The 22,640-nt window shown below is 55.0% G+C and overlaps 3 protein-coding genes across 9 annotated transcripts in view; 2 read left to right on the top strand and 1 right to left on the bottom strand.

Moving 5' to 3' along the window:
* KYAT1 (kynurenine aminotransferase 1) overlaps positions 1-5,860 on the top strand; it is a 32,922-nt gene extending 27,062 nt beyond the window's left edge. For all 3 annotated transcript variants that reach the window (XM_060100713.1, XM_060100712.1, XM_060100711.1), the window contains 10 exons: positions 435-584; positions 665-751; positions 996-1,124; positions 3,200-3,320; positions 3,666-3,742; positions 3,871-3,960; positions 4,075-4,261; positions 4,341-4,420; positions 5,139-5,225; positions 5,323-5,860. In XM_060100713.1, the coding sequence (XP_059956696.1) occupies positions 435-584; positions 665-751; positions 996-1,124; positions 3,200-3,320; positions 3,666-3,742; positions 3,871-3,960; positions 4,075-4,261; positions 4,341-4,420; positions 5,139-5,225; positions 5,323-5,388 (1,074 nt within the window). In that variant the 3' untranslated portion in view covers positions 5,389-5,860. The remainder of the gene's footprint in view (positions 1-434; positions 585-664; positions 752-995; positions 1,125-3,199; positions 3,321-3,665; positions 3,743-3,870; positions 3,961-4,074; positions 4,262-4,340; positions 4,421-5,138; positions 5,226-5,322) is intronic.
* Positions 5,861-11,020: 5,160 nt separating this feature from the next.
* SPOUT1 (SPOUT domain containing methyltransferase 1) lies at positions 11,021-19,187 on the top strand. Of its 5 annotated transcripts, XM_060100717.1 has the most exons (13): positions 11,021-11,085; positions 11,703-11,748; positions 12,064-12,189; positions 13,663-13,822; positions 14,057-14,146; positions 14,248-14,297; positions 14,511-14,641; positions 16,079-16,151; positions 16,249-16,347; positions 16,833-16,935; positions 17,097-17,244; positions 17,979-18,002; positions 18,178-18,227. In XM_060100717.1, the coding sequence occupies exons 1-12, from the start codon at positions 11,050-11,052 to the stop codon at positions 17,997-17,999; spliced, it is 1,083 nt and encodes a 360-aa protein (XP_059956700.1). In that variant the 5' UTR covers positions 11,021-11,049; the 3' UTR covers positions 18,000-18,002; positions 18,178-18,227. The 5 variants fall into 5 exon arrangements, with proteins under 5 accessions (XP_059956700.1, XP_059956697.1, XP_059956698.1 ...); XM_060100714.1 differs by lacking the exon at positions 17,979-18,002 and having other exon boundaries at positions 18,178-19,187; XM_060100715.1 differs by lacking the exon at positions 17,979-18,002 and having other exon boundaries at positions 17,097-17,195; positions 18,178-19,187.
* On the bottom strand, positions 18,358-22,130 carry ENDOG (endonuclease G). Its single transcript, XM_060100719.1, has 3 exons — positions 21,449-22,130; positions 20,149-20,258; positions 18,358-18,684 (listed from the first exon to the last, which is right to left on the bottom strand). Exons 1-3 carry the CDS (start codon positions 21,959-21,961, stop codon positions 18,402-18,404), a joined length of 906 nt encoding a protein of 301 aa, XP_059956702.1. The 5' UTR covers positions 21,962-22,130; the 3' UTR covers positions 18,358-18,401.
* Between the last annotated feature and the right edge of the window lie 510 nt (positions 22,131-22,640).

Raw genomic sequence — 22,640 nt, forward strand, 5'->3', positions numbered from 1 at the left:
TCAACTGGCATGACCTTGGGCAAGTCATTTTCTTTCTCTGGGTCACTGTTTTTCTACCAGTCAAATGGTGGGGATCAAATAATACCTCTTTTGCAAGGCTGCCAAGAGGATTAGATGGCACAAAAGTGCTTCTTAAACTTAGAGGGAGGTGTTTAAAGGGTGGAGTTGCTGCTATTTTGAGGGCTGTGTTGCACTGTGCTCCATGAAGGCATGCACTCTGTCTGGTTTCCCACTGATCCCAGCCCTGGATGCTGGGCCTGGCACAGAGAAGGCTTTATGGCACGTGCTGGCAATGGAGATGAAAGAACTCACCCCACAGGAACTGACTCTGCCCCAAGGCTTGCTGCTGGAAGATGCTAGAATTGCCTGGATGCATCTGAGTGGGAGGGTGGGCCCAGGCTGAACCAGGCCACTGACCCCTGCTGTCCCGGCAGGGTTACCCACCCCTGACGAAGATCCTGGCCAGTTTCTTCGGGAAGTTGCTGGGACAGGACATAGACCCGCTCAAGAACGTGCTGGTGACTGTGGGTGCCTATGGGGCCCTGTTCACAGCCTTCCAGGCCCTGGTGGACGAAGGAGACGAGGTGAGTGGGCAAGGCCAGGGCTGGGTGGGGGTGAAGGGTCAGGGTGGTGCCGACCCCAGCCAATCTGATTCTTGTACCAGGTCATCATCATCGAGCCCTTTTTTGACTGTTATGAACCCATGACATTGATGGCAGGGGGTCGCCCTGTGTTTGTGTCCCTGAAGCCGGTAAGGATGCTGGTTGGGGTGTGTGTGGGCAGAGGGGTCCAAGGAGTGTGCTGGGTTGAACCCTGGGAGGTGAGAAAGAAGGAAGGAAGTGAAGGAGGGTGGTTTCTCCAGGATGAGGAGAGGGGTGTCCAGAGCCCGAGAGGAGAGACAGTGGGGAGAGATACCTGGGGGGAGGAAGGCCGAATTTCTAGAGATGAAAGTCAGGTGGGTAAGTATTGCCACCCCCTCCCACCTCCTCTTGCAGAGACCCAAGCAGGACGGGGAACTGGATTCCAGCAGCAACTGGCAGCTGGACCCCACGGAGCTGGCCAGCAAGTTCACGTCTCGCACCAAAGCCCTTATCCTCAACACACCCAACAACCCCCTGGGAAAGGTACCTGAGAGACCTCCTCCGGGGACCCCTCCAGATTGGCTCACGTCCCTGCTCTGTTACTCTTGTGCTGCCATGGGGCCTCAGTTTCTTTGTCTGTGAAGTGGGAGGACTACCTGCGATGAGCTCTGAGGACCAAAGCTCCCAGGGGTCCCAGGGCCTGGGGCAGGGATCCCCAGGGAAGGTATCAGGCCTTGGGTGGTGGAACGGGCTGGACACCTCCATGACTTCCCCATGAACCTGGGCCAGTGACTTCACCTCTCCAGTTTCTCATCTGGAAAATGGGAACATGACAGAACTGATGTGAAGGAAGACCCAGGCTTCCACCTGTGTCTCTCCTTTACTGTCACACCGTTACCACACTCACAACACTTCTGACACCAGATATGTGGGGTTTTTTCCCACACTAAGCAATTCTGTGAGACCAGCTGGGTGTCCCACAAGTCAACTCAATTTAATTCAATTCTGACACTGTCTACCTGGAGATGGCGTCAGATCCCACAGGTTAAGGGCTCAGTCTCACAAGGCTGCCCCCCACCCCACTCCAGACACCAATCACAAGTCCAGGTTGTCACCTGTGCTTCTGACCTATGGTTGTAAATCTGGGGTGCCCACAACCCCCTCCTCGGTTCAATTCATTTGCTAGAGTGGCTCACAGGACTCAGGGAAACACCTACTTACAGTTACCAGTTTATTAAAGGATATGGTAAAGGATACAGATGAACAACCTGATGAAGACATGTAGGGTGAGGTCTGGGAGGTTCCTGAGCACAGGTGCTTCTGTCCCTGTGGAGCTGGGGTGTGTCAACCTCCTGGTACCTGGATGTGCTCACCCACTTGCAAGCTCTCTGAACCCTGTCCTATTGGGATTTTTATGGAGGCTTCAATTATCAACTCCATTTCCAGCCCCTCTGCCCTCTCTGGAGAAAATTCCAAACTTCCAATATGGCTTCGTCTTTCTGATGGATCAGCCCCAATCCAAGAGCCAACTTAGAGTTGCCTCATTAGAACAAAAATGCTTCTAGTGCTCTTTTTTTTTTAATTTATTTATTTTTGGCGCATTGGGTCTTCGTTGCTGTCTGCAGGCTTTCTCTAGTTGCAGCTAGTGGGGGCTACTCTTTGTTGTGGTGCATGGGCTTCTCATTGCGGTGACTTCTTTTGTTGCGGAGCACAGGCTCTAGGTGCGTGAGCTTCAGTAGCTGCAGCACTCGGGCTCAGTAGTTGTGGCATGCGGACCCTAGAGCGCAGGGGCTTCAGTAGTTGTGGCATGCGGGCCCTAGAGCACGTGCGCTTCAGTAGTTGTGGCATGCGGGCTCAGTAGTTGTGGCTCATGGGCTCTAGAGCTCAGCTTCAGTAGGTGTGGCGCACAGGCTTAGTTGCTCTGCGGCATGTGGGATCTTCCCGGACCAGGGCTCGAACCCATGTCCCCTGCACTGGCAGGCGGATTCTTTTTTTTGTTGTTGTTATAAATTTATTTATTTATTTATTTATTTATGGCTGTGTTGGGTCTTCATTGCTGTGCATGGGCTTTCTCTAGTTGTGGCAAGCGGTGGCTACTCTTTGTTGCCATACGCAGGCTTCTCGTTGCGGTGGCTTCTCGTTGTGCTTGTGGAGCACAGGTTCTAGGCGCGTGGGCTTCAGTAGTTGTGGCACGAGGGCTCAGTAGTTGTGGCTCACGGGCCCTAGAGCACAGGCTCGGTAGTTGTGGTGCACGGGCCCAGTTGCTCCGCGGCATGTGGGATCTTCCCAGACCAGGGCTTGAAGGCAGGCGGATTCTTAACCACTGCACCACCAGGGAAGTCCACTTCTATTGCTCTTACCACTTAGTAATTTACAAGGGTTTTAGGAGTTCTGTGCCAGGAATCGGGGCAGATATATATATATATGTGTGTGTATATATATATGTGTATATATATATATATACACATATATATATATGTATTTTCTGTTATCACAACCAACTTCACAGGGTCACTGTTGCAGGGATAGGATGGGGCAGAAAAGCCCTCAGCACCGGCTCTGGCCCTGTCTTTTCATCTCTCTAAGCAGGCCTGTCTGTTTGGGGTTGGTCCCTGCAGGTGTTCTCCAGGGCAGAACTGGAGCTGGTGGCCAGCCTGTGCCAGCAGCATGACGTGGTGTGTATCACCGACGAGGTCTACCAGTGGCTGGTCTACGACGGGTGCCAGCACATCAGCATCGGTGAGCTGAGCTGGCCAGGGTGCCCCCCTTCCCCTGGACGTTTGTGGCAGGGCCTTGAGCCCAATCTGGGTGTCAGCGCAGGCCTGGTGATTAGGACCGAGGGGTCTAGACCCACACAGGACATGTGACCTGGGGCAGTGACTTCATCTCTCTGAGGACAGGGGAACACAATGGCACCTGCCTCCCAGGGGTGTCATGAGGGTGAGCTCAAATAAGTCCTGGAAGTAGCTTAGCACATAGTGGAGTCCAGAGCGTTGAGAGCCTGAGTGCCTGCTGGGGTCCAGCCACCACCCCTCCCCTGCCCCCACCCCCGTCTCAGCAGCTGCTTTCTTTGGCCTTGGGCAGCCAGCCTCCCTGGCATGTGGGAACGCACCCTGACCATTGGCAGCGCTGGCAAGACCTTTAGTGCCACAGGCTGGAAGGTGAGTCAACGAGGGTGGGGGTGACCCCTCCCTCTACAATCCTTGGTAGGCAAGGCTGGCCTGGGAATCCAGAAAGGGTTTGGTCAGGCCCTGAAGGGCCTCACCCCCTACCTATGTTCCTGGCCCAGGTGGGCTGGGTCCTAGGCCCGGACAGGCTCCTGAAGCACCTGCGCACTGTGCACCAGAACTCCATCTTCCACTGTCCCACACAGGGCCAGGTGAGGTGGGGGCAGCACCCGCCCCACCGGGGGAGGAGGTGGGGCAAGAAAGGAGTTCGGGCTGGCTCCAAGGTCAGGTCACACCTGACCTGCTTGTCCCCCCGCCCTCCCCAGGTTGCAGTAGCCCAGAGCTTTGAGCGGGAGCAGCTGCACTTCGGCCAACCCAGCAGCTACTTTGTGCAGCTCCCACAGGCCATACAGCGCTGCCGTGACCACATGATACAAAGCCTGCAGTCTGTAGGCCTGAGGCCCGTGATCCCCCAGGGCGGCTACTTCCTCATCACAGACATCTCGGAATTCAGTGAGTGGGACTGGCCGGGCTGGGCCAGGTACAGGGCCCTGGAGGCTGCCCAGGGCTCAGCCTGGCCTCTGTCCCACAGAGACCAAAATGCCCAACTTGCCTGGAGCTGCAGATGAGCCTTATGACAGACGCTTCGTCAAGTGGATGATCAAGAACAAGGTGGGCTGGGCCTCTGCCAGGGCCGCTGTGTATGTTTTACAGGCTGTGCACTGCTAAGGGTGCCTGACCAGGGGGCTGATGCACCAAAATCCAGCCAATCCTCTGCCTTGAGCCGTGGTACAGGGTTGCATCCACGTCAAAGAATGGGGAGGCTGTTTTTAATTTGCTCAAATATGCCTTGTGGGCTGGCAGGCATTCTTGCCCTCTCAGGGCCTCAGTCTTCCCATCTGTACAGTGAGGAGTTGGCCCATTAACTCTGAGGTCCATCCAGCTCAGAGCTACGATTCTAAGACTTATTTCTTTTTTTGTTTGTTTGTGGGGGTTTTTTTGGTTTTTGTTTTGGCCATGCCACATGGTTTACAGGATCTTAGTTCCCCGACCAGGGATTGAACCCGCACCCTCAGCAGTGAAAGCGCACAGTCCTAACCACTGGACCGCCAGGGAATTCCCTGGGACTTATTTATTCTATGGCTCTGCCCTGACCTGCCACATGATCTTCCCTGCTCTCAGCCTCCCTCTCCCTTTTGTACATAAGGAGAGACTTGGAATGATGATTTGGGATGCTTTTCCTCTGACCCTGATGCAGCACTGGGAGGTGCTGCATTGAAGCTAATTTGCCTTCTCCTGTCTCATCACGGGAACATCTCTGACCCCCTGGAGCCCCCCAGAGGCGTGCTGGGCTGTGGGGCCGCTGAGGCATGGGCTTCCTCCTCCACAGGGCTTGATGGCCATCCCGGTCTCCATCTTCTGCAGCGTGCCACATCAAAAGCTCTTTGACCACTATATCCGCTTCTGTTTCATGAAGGTAAAGGACAGGCCTGGGGGAGGGAAGACCTCCCCAAGCCTCCCCAGGCCTCCTGCGGGTGTGGGGAGAGGGGTAGGACCAATCTGTGTTGGTGCAGGATGAATCCACGCTCCAGGCCATGGACGAGAAGCTACAGAAGTGGAATGATGAGCTCAGGCCCTGACATCACCCCCTGGGCCCTGCATTGCCTGGTCCCTGCACACTCTGCAGGGCTCTATCTTTGTCCAGGTTTCAGCCATTCCCAGGTTGGGGGTAGATGGTACTGGAGGATCTCTTCTCTGTAACACAGAATAACCTCAGGGAAGAGCCCCCCTTTTGGTCTTGGGGGAGTCAGGAGCACTTCCCCATGGTGCATAGCTATGTTCCTGTTGCAGAGGTGAAGGAGGCCTGACCGGGGCCTCTCCCTGGTCCTCCCTGTGCTGGGCTATATGGTCTTGGGACCCTCTGGCCTCCCCAGACTCAGCTGGGACTCAGAGGGCAGAGTTCAATAGTGTACTGGCCTTGGGTCTCAGCCCTGGCCCCAGCCTTGCACTGGCCCCAGCCAGGCCTCAGGCATCCCTCCCTTCCCTTATCTAAGCTTGATTTTGGAAAGTTGCCCTTAGGCTTGACTCTTCAGGCCAGTACTTCTGCCCATAATAAAGTTTTAAGTTGTTCAAACTGTTATTGGCTGCTTCTCTCTCCTTCACACCCTGGTGCTGATTGCAGATGGGGGCTTAGTCAGAATGGAAGGCACCTCCCACCTCCCTAAACCTCAGATCCCAGACTCTCTTTGTACACATGTGTTTTTGTTTTGTTTTGTTTTGTTTTAAGATGTTGGGGGTAGGAGTTTATTAATTAATTTATTTATTTTTGCTGTGTTGGGTCTTCGTTTCTGTGCGAGGGCTTTCTCTAGTTGTGGCAAGTGGGGGCCACTCTTCATCGCGGTGCGCGGGCCTCTCACTATCGCGGCCTCTTGTTGTGGAGCAGAGGCTCTAGATGCGCAGGCTCAGCAGTTGTAGCTCACGGGCCCAGTTGCTCCGCGGCATGTGGGATCCTCCCAGACCAAGACTTGAACCCGTGTCCCCTGCATTAGCAGGCAGATTCTCAACCACTGCGCCACCAGGGAAGCCCTACAAATGTGTTTTGAGGCCCAAAGAAGGGCAGGAACTTGGACCTTGTCTGAGGCCACCCAGTTAGTTAATGGTGAAACCAGGCCTAGGGGCTCAGATGGTATGTGTTACCGTTGTTGTTGTTGTTGTTGTTGTTGGTGGTGGTGGTGGTGGTGGTGGTGGTGGTGTGTGTGTGTGTGAGTGTGTGTGTGTGTGTGTGTGTGTGTGTGTGTGTGAGTGTGTGTGTGATGGGGGCCTCAGTTGAGTGTCTTAACAGGGAAGACGCGGACAGTCACACCCCACAGGGATCAGAGTCCAGGCCAGGATTGCCAGGGATTACATAATTAGACAGAAGGGGAAAGGAATGTTTCCCCTAACATTTATTGCTCACCCCTGCATGCCGGGCACTTGGATGCGCACCATCTCATTAAAGGACCCCTGAGACACGAGTTACTGCCTCCATTTCACAGGTGAGGAAACCGCTTTGGAGGTGAGGGGACTTACCTGAGGCCATCCAGCTGGTAAAAGGTAGAAATGAGATTTGATCCCAGGGGTGGGCCTCCCACTGGAAAGCAACGCAACTCCTGAAATCATTTGGAAGGTGGTGCTGGGGAATTGTCTTGAAGTTGCATTTGCATAGCAAGCTCATGGGTTTTGCTCATATCACATATTTAATTGGGGGAGCTGATGGGAACATATAGTATAATAAAATATATTTGGTCTTTGTCCATGGTTCCTGGCACAGAGCTCCTAAACCCCTTGTAATCTCATGAGTGATAGTAGTGTCTTTTGTTATTCAGAATGAACCCCTTCAACCATGTGATTAGATGCTTAGAACTTTCAGCCTCAAACCCAGACCTCAGGGAGGGAAAAGGGACTGGACATTGAGTTCAGTCACATGGCTGATGATTTAATCAGGTGTGCATATGTAATAAAATTCCACATAAAAACCCTGAATCACTGAGGCTCAAGGACCTTCTGGGTTGGTGAACACATCGATGAGCTGGTAGGGTGGCCCATCCGGAGAGGGCATGGAATCTCTGCACCCCCCTCTCCCAAGACCTTAGTCTATGTACCTCTTCCATTTGGCTGTTCCTGGGTTGTTATCTTCTCTAATGAAACTCTAGTAGTAAGTATAGCACTTTCCTGAGGGCTGTGAATTGTTTCAGCAAATTATTGAATCTGGGGAGTGGTCATGGAAATGCCGGAATTTGTAGTCGGCCAGGCAGAAGTGTGGGTGGCTGGTGACCCCACTTGCTGCTGACATCTGAAGTGGGAGACAGTCTTGTGGGACTGATCCCTTAACCTATGAGGTCTGTGCCAACTTGTCAGAATTTAATTGAAGTGTAGGACACCCACTTGGTGTCAGAGAATTGCTGTTTGGAACATACTTGGTGTTATGACAGGACACTTACCTTTTTTTTTTAATTCTTAAAATTATTTATTTATTTATTTATTTATTGGCCAGGCAGCATATGGGATCTTAGTTCCTGGACCAGGGATCAAACCTGCACCCCCTGCATTGGAAGTGCAGAGTCTTAACCACTGGACCACCAGGGAAGTCCCAGGACACTTCTTCCTTTCCAAACTATGACTTTGTATTACTATCACTGTTCCAAAGTCAAGATTGTGAAACAAAATAACAACTCTGAGGCTCAGGGTTGGAGCCCCTTTGCCATACTACACATACCCTGATGATAAGAAAGTCCTCAGTGGGGTAAACCCATAGATTTCTTGGACAGAACCACCCTGACCAAAGGTTTCATGTCTCATGAACCAATCCAGAATCTGCCCATAACTCAAATCTGTGACTCTACAGAGGTTCCAGATCTTCGACTGAGTAACCTCAGCCAACCTGAGATGCATAAATGACTTTGCCTTTCATTCAGATAGGGGAGAGCGGGGAATGATGAAATAAACACAACCCCTGTAATGTTAACACACACTTTGAATTAGAAATTAATCTCTCCTCTACTAGGTTGTAAACTCCAGATCCGTATCTGCTTTCCCTACCATTGTGTCCCTGGCGGTTAGCACAGGGAGTTCCAGCCTCAAAATGAGATCTGCTTGATAAATATTTGTTGACTGAATGAATACTGACTCAAATTTATTATTTAAAAAAGAAAGTGTAGCTCATTCCTTGCTGGTAGGAATGCAAAATGGTATAACCACTTTGGAAGACAGTTCGGCAATTTCTTTTTTATTTATTTATTTATTTATTTGGCTGCGCCGAGTGTTAGTCATGGCACATAGAATCTTCGTTGCCACGTGTGGGATCTTTTTTTTGTGTGTGTGTGGTACATGGGCCTCTTACTGCTGTGGCCTCTCCCATTGCAGAGCACAGGCTCCGGACGCGTAGGCTCAGCGGCCATGGCTCACGGGCTCAGCCACTCCGCGGCATGTGGGATCTTCCCAGACCGGGGCACGAACCCGTGTCCCCTGCATCGGCAGGCAGACTCTCAACCACTGCGCCACCAGGGAAACCCGTGTGGGATCTTTTAGTTGCGGCATGCGAACTCTTAATTGCAGCATATGGGATCTAGTTCCCTGACCAGGAATTGAACCCGGGCCCCCTGCATTGGGAGCGAGGAGTCTTAGCCACTGGACCACCAGGGAATTCCCAGTTTGGCAATTTCTTACAAAGCTAAACATAGTTTTACTGTTGGATCCAGCAATCAGACTTCCAGCTATTTACCCAAATGAGCTGAAAATTCATGTCCACACAAAAACCTGCACATGAATATTTGCAGCAGTTTTATTCACAATTGCCAAATACTGGAAGCAACCAAATGTCCTTCAAAAGGTGAATGGATAGACACACAGTGGCATATCCATACAACGAATAGTATCCGGCAGTAAAAAGAAATGAGCTATCGGGGACTTCCCTGGTGGTGGAGTGGTTAAGACTCCATACTCCCAATGCAGGGGGCGCGGATTCAATCCCTGCTCAGGGAACTAGATCCCACATGCATGTTGCAACTAAGAGTTCGCATGACACAACTAAGGAGCCGGCGAGCCGCAACTAAGACCTGGCGCAACCAAATAAATGAATAAATATAAATAAATTTTTAAAAATTATATCTTCAACCTACTATAAAAAAAAGAAAAAGAAATGAGCTATCAAGACATTAGAAGATATGGAGGTGATCTCGGAGAGACAGCAGTGAGATCTTAGTTCCCTGCCCAGGAATTGAACCTGCGTAGCCCGGATGAAAACCAGGAATCCTAGCCACTAGAGCACCAGGGGCTAGAGGCTAGAAGCAAAGTGGCCCTGGCTCTTTCCCCCATTTGAGAGCAAGAATGTTTCAAGGAGGCAAAAACTGTAAAAAACAGGTACAACGTTTATTATTAGAGACACAGCAGTATGGGAGAGCACACAGAGAAACAGTTTATTTATTGAAGTCGAAGCTAGGCAGAAATACCCAGAGAGAAAGGGTGTGGGCATCCTTTCTAATGAGGAGGAGCGGAGTAAAGAGGTGATTTAAATCACTTATATAGGACAGTTCTTCCTGGTCTTTGTTTACCTTTGGCCAATTATCTCCTTTCTTTTTTCACACATGACTGGTCCTAGGACCTTCCCCAAGCTGCGTGTGCAACTTTTTGCTAAGATGGATTCCACCGCAGAGGCCTGTGGGTGTATGTCCACACTTATGGGGTGGTGCCCCCTCCCTTTTTGACCCTCAAGGAGCCTTCCTGCACATGTCCAGATAGGGAAGTCTTCCTTGACCTCACGAGTGGTCATCTTATCTCTTTACTTCAGCAGAGCTCAGCTTCTGCCACTAGCTTTGTCCTAGGAGTGTTTGGGTGAGAACAGAGCTTCAGTGTTATTCCACTTGACAAACCCCAGCTGTCCAGCCCAGGGGCCCATCTATCTCCTACTTTAGATGAACTTTAAATGCATGTTGCTTAGTGAAAGAAGGGAGTCTGAAAAGGCTGCATACTGTCTGATTCCAACTATATGACATTCTGGAAAAGGCAAAACTATAGGGACAGTAAAAATGATCAGGGTCCCCGTGGTTACCAGGGGCTCGAGGGGTGGGGGAGGTAGGTGGAGCACAGAGGATTTTTCGGGCAGTGAATCAATTTTGTATGATACTGTAATGGTAGATATATGACGTTATGCATTTGTCAAAACTCTTAGAATGTACAACACAAAGAGTGAACCCTAATGTAAACTATGAACAATGCATCAATATTGGTTCATCAGCTATAACAAATGTACACATTAACACATGTGAACAACAGAAACTGAGTGGGGGTTATGTGGGAACTCTGTACTATCTGTTCAATTTTCGGTAAACCGAAATCTGCTCTAAAAAAGTAAAGTCTGATAATTAAAAGAGAGTAAATGAACGAATCTATAAAATAATTGGATTAAATTATTGCCAGCTCTGAATCACACTCCAGCTCTGTGCCTCAGGGTCCCCATGTGTAAAACCAAGCTGAGGTTTGAGTTTCGCGCCCGACGGGAGGAGAGAGGGTAGCTCTCCTATCGTCCAAGGGTTCAGGAGAGAACCCGATACCGTGCGCCTTTGGACACCCAGGCCTGCGATGAGCCCCGCCCACCCCCGGGAGCCCGCCCCCAGGAGCCAGTCCTAGGCCCACACGCTCCCTCAGCCCCGCGCATAGGCCGCGCCCTCGCACGCCATTGGCTCTCCAATTGGACGGCTCGGAGGAGGTGTTGGCGGAAGGGGTGAGTCTGATTGGCTGGGCGGGGCCGACGGTGTGCGAGGAACATGGCGGAGCGCGGGAGGAAGCGGCCCTGTGGCCCGGTAGGTGGAGGGATGTGGGATCCCGCGGCAGGGCGCGGGGTGGAGGCAAGAGAAAGAGCCGCTTGGGGGCCCGTGGCGGGGCCTGGCCGTACCTCTAGCTCCCTGCTCGTCGCTGCTCCGCGGCCCAAGTCCCCGAGGTGCCGCATGCTCATGGCCTCAAGCACCCCTGTCCAGATGAGAACCGGAGGTGGGAGCCGGGGTTCGAGTCAGAGCCGGGATTGCGTTGGGTAACTCATTGCCCGGGGCCTGGATTCAGAAGACCGGACCCGGCTCGGAATCCCGAGCCCTTTCGTGGCGTATCTCTTCTGACACCAGGGCGACAGTGGGCAGGTCCTGTCCCCCTGAACCTGTTTCCTCTTCTCTCCAGTGGGAACTCATTAAACAATTTATTGAATGCTTACTGTGTGCCAGGTGTGGTCTCAGGCACTGGGGGTACGACAGGTCCCTGCCCTCCTGACGCTCTCTCTGGGCAGCAGGAGTGTGGCGGGGTGGGGGGGGAGGGTTCCCTCACCACCCCCATTTAAAGAGAGGGGACAGCTGTGGAGCAGCAAGTGGGACCTCCTCTCAGGTGTGACCATTCAGCCTCACTCCTATATCTCCTCCCACCCCTACTCCAGGGTGAACATGGCCAGAGGGTGGAGTGGCGAAAATGGAAGCAACAGAGTAAGTAAGGGACCGGGGCGGTGGGCTCAGATGGGGAGCTGAGCGTCTGTGCTCACCTCTCCCCAAGGCCACTCCATCAGTGCACAGCTGAATCTTGGGGAAACGCCACCAGATTTGTCCCCTCTAGGTCCCACAGTACCCAAAATGGGGAGGAAGGGGCCAGAAGCCCTGGGAGGCTCCTTTGGCTGCCGTCTCAGCAGCACTGGAGAGCCCAGGCTGACCCTACTGAGAGGACATCACCTCCTGGACTGCTCCAAGTCCTCCTCACCTCCAAGTCCCTCTTCCCTCCACCAATCGGGATGTCCTCTTATCCAGAAAAAGAGGAGAAAAAGAAGTGGAAGGATCTCAAGATGATGAAAAAACTGGAGCGGCAGCGAGTGCAGGAGGAACAGGCAAAGCGACAGCAGGAGGAGGAGGCAGCTGCCCAGAGGGAGGACCGGGGTGAGCAAGCTGGGTCCTGGGTAGGGCAGAGAATGCTATAGCTGGAGGGGCCCTTAGGGGCCAGTGGGTCCAGACATCTTGTCCTGATGGAGAAAATGAGGCTCAGAGAATGGGAGGGACCCAGAAAATGGAGTCCTAACTTCCTACCTAGGTAGATTTCGATTCTGTGGAGGGTAAGCATCATATATCATCACTTTATGCCTCTAGAACCTCATCATTGTAATGACAGTTTTTTTTTTTTTTTTTTTTTTTGCGGTATGCGGGCCTCTCACTGTTGTGGCCTCTCTCATTGCGGAGCACAGGCTCCGGATGCGCAGGCTCAGCAGCCATGGCTCACGGGCCTAGTTGCTCCACGGCATGTGGGATCTTCCCGGACCGGGGCACGAACCTGTGTCTCCTGCATCGGCAGGCGGACTCTCAACCACTGCACCACCAGGGAAGCCCCCGACAGTTAATTTTTTACTTTTTTATTGATCACTGTGTGCTTTAATTCCACTTTTCATTTAATTATTTTGATTTCATAATAAGGATGTCTCTTTTTTCTCATTAAATAATACATGCTCAAAACTCCCCAAACAATACAGAAAACGATAAAGGAAGGAGAAATCCAGCAAACATTGCAGTTAACATTTCTCCAGCTATGTGAACACCCACTTATATACAGGTAGGGAGGTGTCTAGATACAGTTTTACAGAAGTGAGACTGCTTCATCCACGCACGTCTGGAGCTGTGTTTTCTCATCCCACATTGTGTCCTGGATGTCCTTCCGTGTTCGTACATTTGGATCTACCCTAACAAGTTGTATCTTTCCTCCTCGGCCAGACCCAAAGGTCTGGAGAGTCAGGGGGCCATATTGTACCCTGTAAGCCCAGTGGTTACCAGCGATGATGGTGACAGTGGGGACAGAAACTGAGCATGTCAGCTGACACCGGGAAAGCCCTTTATCTCCTGTGGCTCCCTTTGGACAACTCTGGGAGGGAAAGTGTGGTGGTCCCTCTGAAGCCAGCTGTCCTGCCTTTTGTGTGACCTTGGGTCACATCTTTGACCTCTGTGGGCTGAAGGTTCCCCACCTCTCAATCGGGATCATGGTAGTACCTACTTTCCTAGGGTTCCTGGTTAAATGTGCACATATAAAAGGCACTAAGAATAAATATTGACTCATTATCATCCCTATTTGACGCCTGGAGAACTGAGGCAGTGGCGGGCAGAGGACGTGAGTATAGGTCAGTTCTTGTAACCGCTCCCTTGCCTTGCCCAGTGGTATGCCCTTCTTACGGGAGTCCTGGAGACGTCTGAGTCCATTTTCTTCCTGGGGAGATTGAGGCCCAGAGAGGGGAGTCGGATCTCTGCTGCTTAGCTCAAAATTCCTCACAGTAGGAAAATTCTCTAACTCTGGGCCCTGGGATTAGAGCAAAGGAGGGGAGGGTGGCCCTGGCCTCTCTGGCTGACCATGAACACCCCTGTCGTGCCCAGGGCGGCACTACACCCTGAGCGTGGCCCTTCCGGGCTCCATCCTGGACAACGCCCAGTCGCCCGAGCTTCGCACCTACCTGGCCGGCCAGATTGCTAGAGCCTGCACCATCTTCTGCGTGGATGAGATTGTGGTGTTTGATGAAGAGGACCAAGATGCCAAGTGAGGGGCCATCCGGCGGGTCCTGGGGCTCAGGGAGAAGGGAGGGGCTGCCAGGATTGGCTGGGCTTCCCTTTTTTCCCTGCCTACTTGCCTGGGCTGAAAATCCTGTCTGAATGCCCCCATTGTAACCCTGGCGGGTCGAGTTGCAAAGCATGGGCGCTGCAGAGGTCCTACTGGGGGGAGGAGCTCTTGAAGGAAACCCGGTGGGCTTGAGCCCTATCTTTCTCTCTCCAGGACTGTGGAGGGGGAATTCAGGGGAGTCGGCAAGAAGGGGCAGGCCTGCGTGCAGCTGGCCCGGATCCTGCAGTACCTGGAGTGTCCACAGTAAGGGCGTGAAGGACAGACTTGCCAGAGCATGTGGGAGGGGTGGTCCTGGTGCAGGTCGGATGGGAAGTGGCCTCCCTGAGATCTGCGTCCTTTCCTAGGTACCTAAGAAAAGCATTCTTCCCCAAGCATAGGGATCTACAGTTTGCAGGTAAGGCTGGGGGGGCCTGACCCCCATTTCCCATGGATCATCCCCCAGACCCTGAGAAATCATAGTACAGTTGGGAAAGCGAGCCCAGGCAGGGCAAGGCCTGTGGCTGGTGGTTGGCAGAGCTGGAACCTGAACCCGGGTTCCCAGCCTTACCTTCCACCCCTCCACGTGCCTCTGCACCTCCCCGAATCTTCCGTCCCTCCCCAACCACAGGGCTCCTAAATCCCTTGGACAGCCCTCACCACATGCGTCAGGATGAGGAATCCGAGTTCCGAGAGGGCGTCGTGGTGGACCGGCCCACCCGGCCGGGCCAGGGCTCCTTTGTCAACTGTGGCATGAAGAAGGTAGGAATTGGAGGGTGGGTCGAGACACGTTTCCCAGACACACCCTGGCTACGGAGGGCACATGGGTGGGGAGCCCTGGCCCCAGGCATCTCTGCCTGCCATTCCCCCATTGATGCAGATTTGGGCCAGAGAAGTGCCTAAAATGGGGCTCAACAGATAAAGCCAGGAGCAAAATTTACTGTTTTAGAAAAATCAAATCAACAGAAGATAGTCCTTATATGAAAAACAAACCAAAACGAAACCCGGGAAAATCAAGTTCACAATGCCTCTGGGGCTGTTCCAGGGTGCTGCCAAGCCGGGGATCGGAGCATTCATTTGCCGCCTCTTAATCCTAAGTCTCCTAGAGAAGGAGGCAGAAACATTTAAACAGATGAGGTTCCCCTCCCCTCAAAAAGCAGATCTGAGATAACTGTCTAAAAACAGAACAGGATGACCCAGACCCAGATGAAGGGAGAAATGAATGTGAAGCCCTCAAAAGAGAAAGTGTCCCATCCTGAATTCAAAACTGGGACAAGGGAATTCCCTCATAGTCCAGTGATTGGGACTCCATGCTTTCACTGCCGAGGGCGTGGGTTCAATCCCTGGTCAGGGAACTGAGATTCCACAAGCCATGCAGTGAGGGGGGTGGTACTAAAATTGGGACAAAACACAAACATCAAGTGTCCTTCCTCACAGGCTCCCACGTAGTCAGCATTTACTTCATGCCAGGCCCTGTGCAGTGTAACAATAGCTATTATTTATGGAACATCTTCTGTTTGACAGATTAGGACACTAAGGCTCAGAGGGGTTAAGTGACCACTCAAACTGCTATAGCTAGTAAGTGGCATAGCCACCAAAATGTAGGAAACTGGGATTTCATCTACTCATGAAATACTTCCTACTCTGTGCCAGGCCTGGACCAGTGTCTTGCCGTAGTCGTTTCGCAAGAATGGTCTCTTGGACTTCCCTGGTGGCACAGTGGTTAAGAATCCACATGCCAATGTAGGGGACATGGGTTTGAGCCCTGCTCCAGGAAGATCCTACATGCCGCGGAGCAACTAAGCCCGTGCGCCACAACTACTGAGCCTGAGCTCTAGACCCCCAAGAACCACAACTACTGAGCCTGAGCGCCACAACTACTGAAGCCCGCGTGCCTAGAGCCCATGCTCCGCAACCAGAGAAGCCACCGCAATGAGAAGCCTATGCACCGCAACAAAGAGTAGCCCCGGCTCGCTACAACTGGAGAAAGCCCGTGCGCAGCCAACGAAGACCCAGCGCGGCCAAAATTAATTAATAATAAAAAAAAAAGAATGGTCTCTGTGAGCAGGTCTGGCCCAGGTGCCGGGGAGCGGGGCTCGAAGGGTGACCTGGACCCCTGAGGTACCCCCGTCTCTGGGAGAGCAGTGACCCCCGCTCTCCTGAGGGGAACAGCACCAGTTTCTTCTGGCTTCTTCCCAGGAGGTGAAGATCGACAAGCACTTGGAGCCTGGACTCCGGGTGACAGTGCGGCTGAACCAGCAGCAGCTCCCAGGTACCCTAAAGCGTCCCCAGCCTGGCCATCCTGCGGGCTCGGAGCCACTTCCTTGTCCCCTCGCCCCGTCTTCACAGCCTGTCTGCTTCCCCTCCAGAAAGCAAGACCTACCGTGGAAAAGTCGTGTCGTCACAGGACCCTCGCACCAAAGCTGGTCTCTACTGGGGCTACACGGTCCGCCTGGCCTCCTGCCTCAGTAAGGACAGAGCTTCCTCCTGTGAATATCCGTCCTGTCTCTCTGGGAGGCCACAGAGAGCCTTGCTTGACCCAAAAGTCAGACCGGGGTCCTAACCCTACTCACTTGCCGTGTGACTTGGGCAAGTGCCTTTCCTTCTCTGGGCCTTGGTCTCCTTGAGTGCACTGCCTGGAATGCTTTTAAGGACTTCTGAGGAAAAGCATCTTTAATAATGTCTGCCATGGGGTTGGGAATGGGGGCAAAAGAGCCAGATAAGTCAGAGGTCCACTACTTGCTTTTGGAGCTCCTTCCTCCCCACCCTCTGCTTTGTCTCCCCAAGCTGGTACAGGCACAGTCTCTGCCTACTCCATCACTGACTTCCCAGCAAGAGTGAAGGGCCTGGCTGTGGCTCTCTTACCTAAACCACGCCCCCCAACACGCACGCGCAGCCAAGTGGCAGTGGCTTGTGGGGAACAGAGTCCCCAGTGAGCTGGCCTCCCCGCCAGGTGCTGTGTTTGCTGAGGCCCCGTTCCAGGACGGCTATGACCTGACCATTGGGACATCAGAGCGAGGCTCAGACGTGGCCTCCGCCCAGCTTCCCAACTTCAGGTGGGTCCAGCCAGGGGAGGAGGAATGGAGCAGGGGACAGGACTGGTGGGGGCAGAGCTCTACGGACCGGGCCCCTGCACATATGGGGGGCTGAGAGCCCTGGGGGCTGCACTCAATGGGCCTTGATGGGCAGTCAGTGACCCCCCTCCTGTGGGCGCCAGGCACGCCCTCGTGGTGTTTGGGGGCCTCCAAGGGCTGGAAGCTGGAGTGGATGCTGACCCCAACCTAGAGGTGGCTGAGCCCAGTGTCCTCTTCGATCGGTACGTCAACACTTGCCCCAACCAGGGCAGCCGCGCCATCCGCACCGAGGTGAGCCCGCCCGCCTCCCCGACCTCCAGGCCCAGCCTGCTCACCACCAGCAGGGGCCGGAGCCTCGGGGTCCGTCCAAAGGGGGGCATTGCAACCCTCTCCCTGTCCCCCACTCTGCCCAGGGCTGCCCTGAGCCAGCCTCCTCTAGGCCTCCTCGCCCCCTTTGGCCTCTCACCACAGCAGAACTGCAGCAGGGACAAGTTGAGAGTGAGCTGGGAGTTGGGAATCCTGGGTGCTGGTGCCCATCCAGCTCCTCCAGGAGCACCTGGCTGACCCAGGAGACCCCACCCATCCCTGCTCTAGGCCTGTTCCCTTAGCTATACGAGCCGTGTTCCACTTCCCTGTGTCTGACCCTGGTGGGCAGGGCAGCCCTCCTCTCTGGCACCTCCGTCCCACGGGGGACAGGATGCGACCAGCTCTGAGAGCTTTCCACCTGGGCAGCCGCTTCTGAGGGCAGCACAGAACACTGTACCCGTGGGCACCTCCTGGGGGAAGGTGCCACTGCTTCCGCTGGTCTCAAAGGGTGGTGACCAAACAGGTGGACAGCCTCAGTCTACCTGTCCCTGAGAGCCCTACCAGGGCCAGGTGTCACACGCTTGCCAGCCACAGCCTCCCAGCAGGAATCCCTGCTCCCACCCTTCTGACACCTGCACAGAGGACCCTCCTGCCCGTAACCTCCCCCTCCCCCTCCCCGACTCTGGGAGGCAGCTATTACTATCATCCCCATTTTACAGAGGAGGATACTGAGAAGCTGAGAGGTGAGGCCCTTTCCTGGCCAGTGACAGATCTGCAGGATGAAGCTGGGCCTGTGCTTCACAACCCCCGCTACCCCAGGCCCTGCTGAGGGCAGCATACCCCAAGGGGCTGGGTCCTGGGCAGTGGGGCACCCGCTAGCCTCCCAGGCCCCAGCCTGTTGCTGCGCTTCTCTTCCAGGAAGCCATCCTCATCTCCCTGGCTGCCCTGCAGCCTGGCCTCACCCACGCGGGTGCCCGGCCCAGCTGAAGGTTCTGTCGGGCCCAAGATGGCCCAGAAGCAGTGGTGAAGCCAGAGGTTCCCACGGGTCACCTGGGACAGACACACCTAAGACGTGTCTCCAAAAACAAACACCTTTAATTCGACCCAGTCCCCCCGACCCCCCAGTCTGGCTGGGGCTGCCCTTACGTGCTGCCTGCAGTGATGGCCTTAAGGCTGCCTGTCCGTGCCAGGATATTTGGCACAAACAGCAGCCCCGAGGCCCGCTCGATGCTCTCGATGGGCACCAGGAAGCGCTCCAGCGGGACTGCCTCATCCACAGGCGCGTTGGGCAGCACATAGGAGCGGAGTTCGATCTGCCCTCCGGCTGCCTCCAGGATCAGCACTTTGAAGAAGTGGGTGGGCACCGCCACGTGGTTCTTGCCAATTACCTGGTACTTCACATAGGACTTCCCATCAGCCTCCGTCCTGTGGGCAGACCCAGGCACACATGGCCTTTTAGGGCTCCTGGGGGGCTTGGTCAGACCCAAGGCCACCGCCTCCAGGAAGCCTTCCCTGACCCGACCTCCAGCTTGTGTCGACCTGCAGGACCACCCCTTCGCATGAGGCTTCTTTGCCCTGCTTGGCTCCCCCAGGAGGCTGGGAGCTCCCTGCAGGGTAGAGACTCACTCCTCCCCTGTTTTCTTTTTTTTTTTTTTTTTTTTTTCTTTTTTTTTTTTTTGCGGTACGCGGGCCTCTCACTGCTGCGGCCTCTCCCGCTGCGGAGCACAGGCCCCGGACGCGCAGGCCCAGCGGCCACGGCCCACGGGCCCAGCCACTCCGCGGCACGTGGGATCCTCCCGGACCGGGTCACGAACCCACGTCCCCTGCATCGGCAGGCGGACTCTCAACCACTGCTCCACCAGGGAAGCCCTCCCCTGTTTTCTTCATGTCCAACACTGGGTCAGGCAGAGTGGGTGGTGGCAATAAACGCTGCAGAAAGAATCAGGCCTTCATTCACATTCATCCGTGTGGACCCTTGATTACTGTCTGTCTCTCCCTGTGGAGGGTGGGCACCAAATGGGCAGGGCTGTGGCAGAGGAATTCCCAGCACCAGCACAGGGCCTAGGGCAGAGCAGGTGCCCCGAGCACTGGATGGATGACTTCAGGCTAAGCCTCCACAGCGTCCACTCCATTTCAGCAGGCCAGAGGAGGTACTTGCTAATTAAAGTACATCAGTGTCCCAGCCAGCGCCTCAGCAGGCCCCTGCTGAGCCCTTACTACGGTGACATCCACCATCCCGCTTTGTCCCTTAAACAACCACGTGGTAGCTAATGGGTATTATCCCCATTTTACAGGAGAGGATGTTGAGTTCATTTGCCCACGGCACCCAGAAACGAGGTGACGGGGCCTGGATTCCATCCCAGGCAGAGCCAGCTATTTGGCCACAACCTCTAGCCTCACTCATCCCAGTCCTCAGCAGGCTAGAAAAATCACCAAGCAAGCTCAGAAGAGCTCAGCCCCTTCTACCTGGGAGGCCGGGCTGCAGAGGGACAAGAGTAAAGGCTCAGGGTCAGGGAGATGGAGTTCAAACCTGGCTCCAGGGGGAGCACAGGGGAAGGCTGCTCCAAGCAGGGGAGACCGAAGACGAGAGCCTAGTGCAAGGGTTTCTACCCGCGCAGAACACAGAGTCAGGTGGACGTGAAAAGAGATGACACAGGAGAGAGGAACAGGGCAGACTCAGGGCCTGGTGCCCACGGGCAGAGATGTCTAGGTGGGTACCCCAAAGGTCTCTGTGGAGTAGAACTGGGGGGCCCGAGACAGGGAACAGACAGACTCGCCAAGAAACCAGATGAGTGGGGACCTGGCGGTGTGGACACAGAGCCTGGGGGGAGCCTGGACGGGATGACTGGGAGGTGCTGGTGTCCCCAGGCCCCCCAGCTCTAGCCTTACCTGGGCAGGAAGAGGGGCCCCGTGCAGACATAGACATTTTGGTAGGTGCGGGTCAGGTTGCGGCTGTACTTTTCCAGGTTGTTCCAGGCATTCTGGTTGAGGTGGGGCACCTGCCAGGAGAAGTGGGCTTCAGTGAGACTGGCTGGGACACTTGCAGTCAGAGGGCTGCCCCAGGCCCTGAGGGGCTGGCACTGGCATGGAGCCAGAAGGTTCCAGCGGGGGTTGGGGGGATGGGAACAAGCAGGCGGAGGAAACAGGTTCATGGAAGGAGAGTCACTTAGCCTACATAGTCACAAGGGTGGGGCCCGGATAGAGCTCAAGGAGGTGCTACTTTCGTCCAGCTAGAGTGGGAGAACTAGCATCCCAGGTCTCAAAGCTGTTTCTCAGCTCCAAAGAGCCATACGAAGGAAAGGAGCAAATCTCCCAGAGAGAAACAGGCCTGCCCCCTGCCCCCAGGGGCTCGTGGGAAGACCAGCTCTCCCAACCATCTCTCCTTTCCTTTTCCTAGTCTGAACCGCATGCAGAGCTCAGCAGGTTAGGTCAGGAATCTGCTCCTGACTCCACCACTTGAGCTCTCCAGTCCTCAGCACAGCGTCTAGTCAAATGGGTAGGGGACTGTGCTCCTGGGTGAGCACAGTCAGGTCAGAGAGGCTGGGACCTCACAAGCCTCACTCAGAGCCTGACATCCGTCTCCAAGTGGGTGTCAGGCCCTGGTGGGAACGGGGCTAGAGGTAGGGCGGCTAGTCCAGGCGCACAGAGACTGCTACTAACAGCCACTGCGTGCAGCTATCCTTCCTTTTACCCCGGGAAGGAAGGCAGGGTAGGACAATGGCTGAAAGCTCAGGGTCCTCTAGGCAGACTGCCTGGGTCTCCTCCCACTGTGACACTGTGCCAGTCACTTTGTCTCTCCGAGAATCACTTCCCTCATTATAGCTGGTATTTACTGAATGCTTGCCGTGGGCCAGAAAGTGTGCTCAGTACTTTTACGTGCATGGTGTCCTCAGTTCCTCAGCGCCTCTGCACGAGGTAGGTGGATAACAGTTTTATCCCCATTTTACAGACAAGGAAACTGAAGATCAGGGAGGCGCCCGGGGGCCCTCGGTTAAGATCAGAGTGCAGAGTGGGTGCTCAGCGCCCCACCGCTCCGTCCCTTCCGCCTGCGGCGCGCGGTGTGTTTAGCCAGGCGCCTGGCGTAGAGCGCGCACTCGGCAGCTTTCCCATCTGCAGAGGAGCAAATCGAGGCTCAGAGGAGAGCGGTGGCCTCGCCTTCCGCCGCCGGGGAAGGGGGCGCAGGCGATACCTGGGGCGCGATGTTGCTCAGGTAGAAGGTGTCGTCCATGGCCTTCTGGCTCCAGCGGTGGTTGGCGGCGGCGGCGAGATGGCCGCGGTCGAAGCCGCTGCCCCCGTAGTCGGCGTTGGTGGCGCGGTGATACGCATGCACCGAGTCGTCCTCGTGGAAGTCGCAGGAGCGGCGGTCGCCGTCGCCGCGGAGACTCTCAGGCCGCAGATGCTCGACCACCCAGAGCGCGCCGCGGGTGCGCGGGTCGTAACACAGCATGTACGACTCGCGGCTCTTGAGCTGCGCCACCCCGGGCAGCCCGTACTTCGCCAACTCGCCGGGGCTGCCGACCGTCGGAGCCCCGGGCACGGCGGGAAGCCCGGCCGCCGCCGCCACAGGCAGCACGGGCAGCCGGCTCAGCAGCCCCGGCACCGCCCGTGCGTCCGCCCGCCGCCGCCGCCAGCCCTCGGCGGCTGCACCCAGCCCCGCGCCCAGCGCCAGGGTCAAGCCGCCCCGAAGCAACTGCTTGGCCATGGATTGTGGCCGGAGCGCGGATGGAGAGCGGTCCGCGGAGAGGAAGGAAAGCCTCGACCTCACGCCTCCGAACCGGGAGGCTCTGAAAGGGGCCGCACAGGCCTGCGGGGCCCACCGCGAGGATAGCGCCCAGTGGGGGCGTGAGACAGCGGAACGCGAGTCCCTTCCACTCCCGAACGCTCCAAAGTATTACTATTATACTCTCAAGGCCAACAGTAGGCGTCAGGACCGGCCCAACTGGACCTCCCGGCGCCCTTCCTTTGCCCTTGTAAGATTGGGCGCTGAGTGGGCGTGGCATCGCTGCCGCGGTTTGTAATTGGCTGCCCCCAGAACCGGCTCCGCCCCGCCAGGTCGCCTTGGTCTCCACCGAGGGATCCTCCCGCTCCGCCAATTAAGATCTCGCAAGCCCCGCAGCGGACACACACACACACACACACACACAAAAAGCCTTAAAAAGGTTCATACCTTCTAAATCACTTAGAGGGCTGAGCTGGGGAAATAAATCAGGAATGCAAGGATTCCCCACCGTATTACTTATAATAGAGGCCGGGGAATAAGAAATATATTCGGAAATAGGCAATGGTTCCGGACATTTTTAGCACATTAGATAGAATAGTATCTAGACCATAAAAATATTTTAAAATCATACAGCAACTTGCTCAACCACCTATTGTGAAGG

Source organism: Mesoplodon densirostris, chromosome 6, assembly GCF_025265405.1.
Source record: "Mesoplodon densirostris isolate mMesDen1 chromosome 6, mMesDen1 primary haplotype, whole genome shotgun sequence".
Classification (NCBI taxonomy): domain Eukaryota; kingdom Metazoa; phylum Chordata; class Mammalia; order Artiodactyla; family Ziphiidae; genus Mesoplodon; species Mesoplodon densirostris.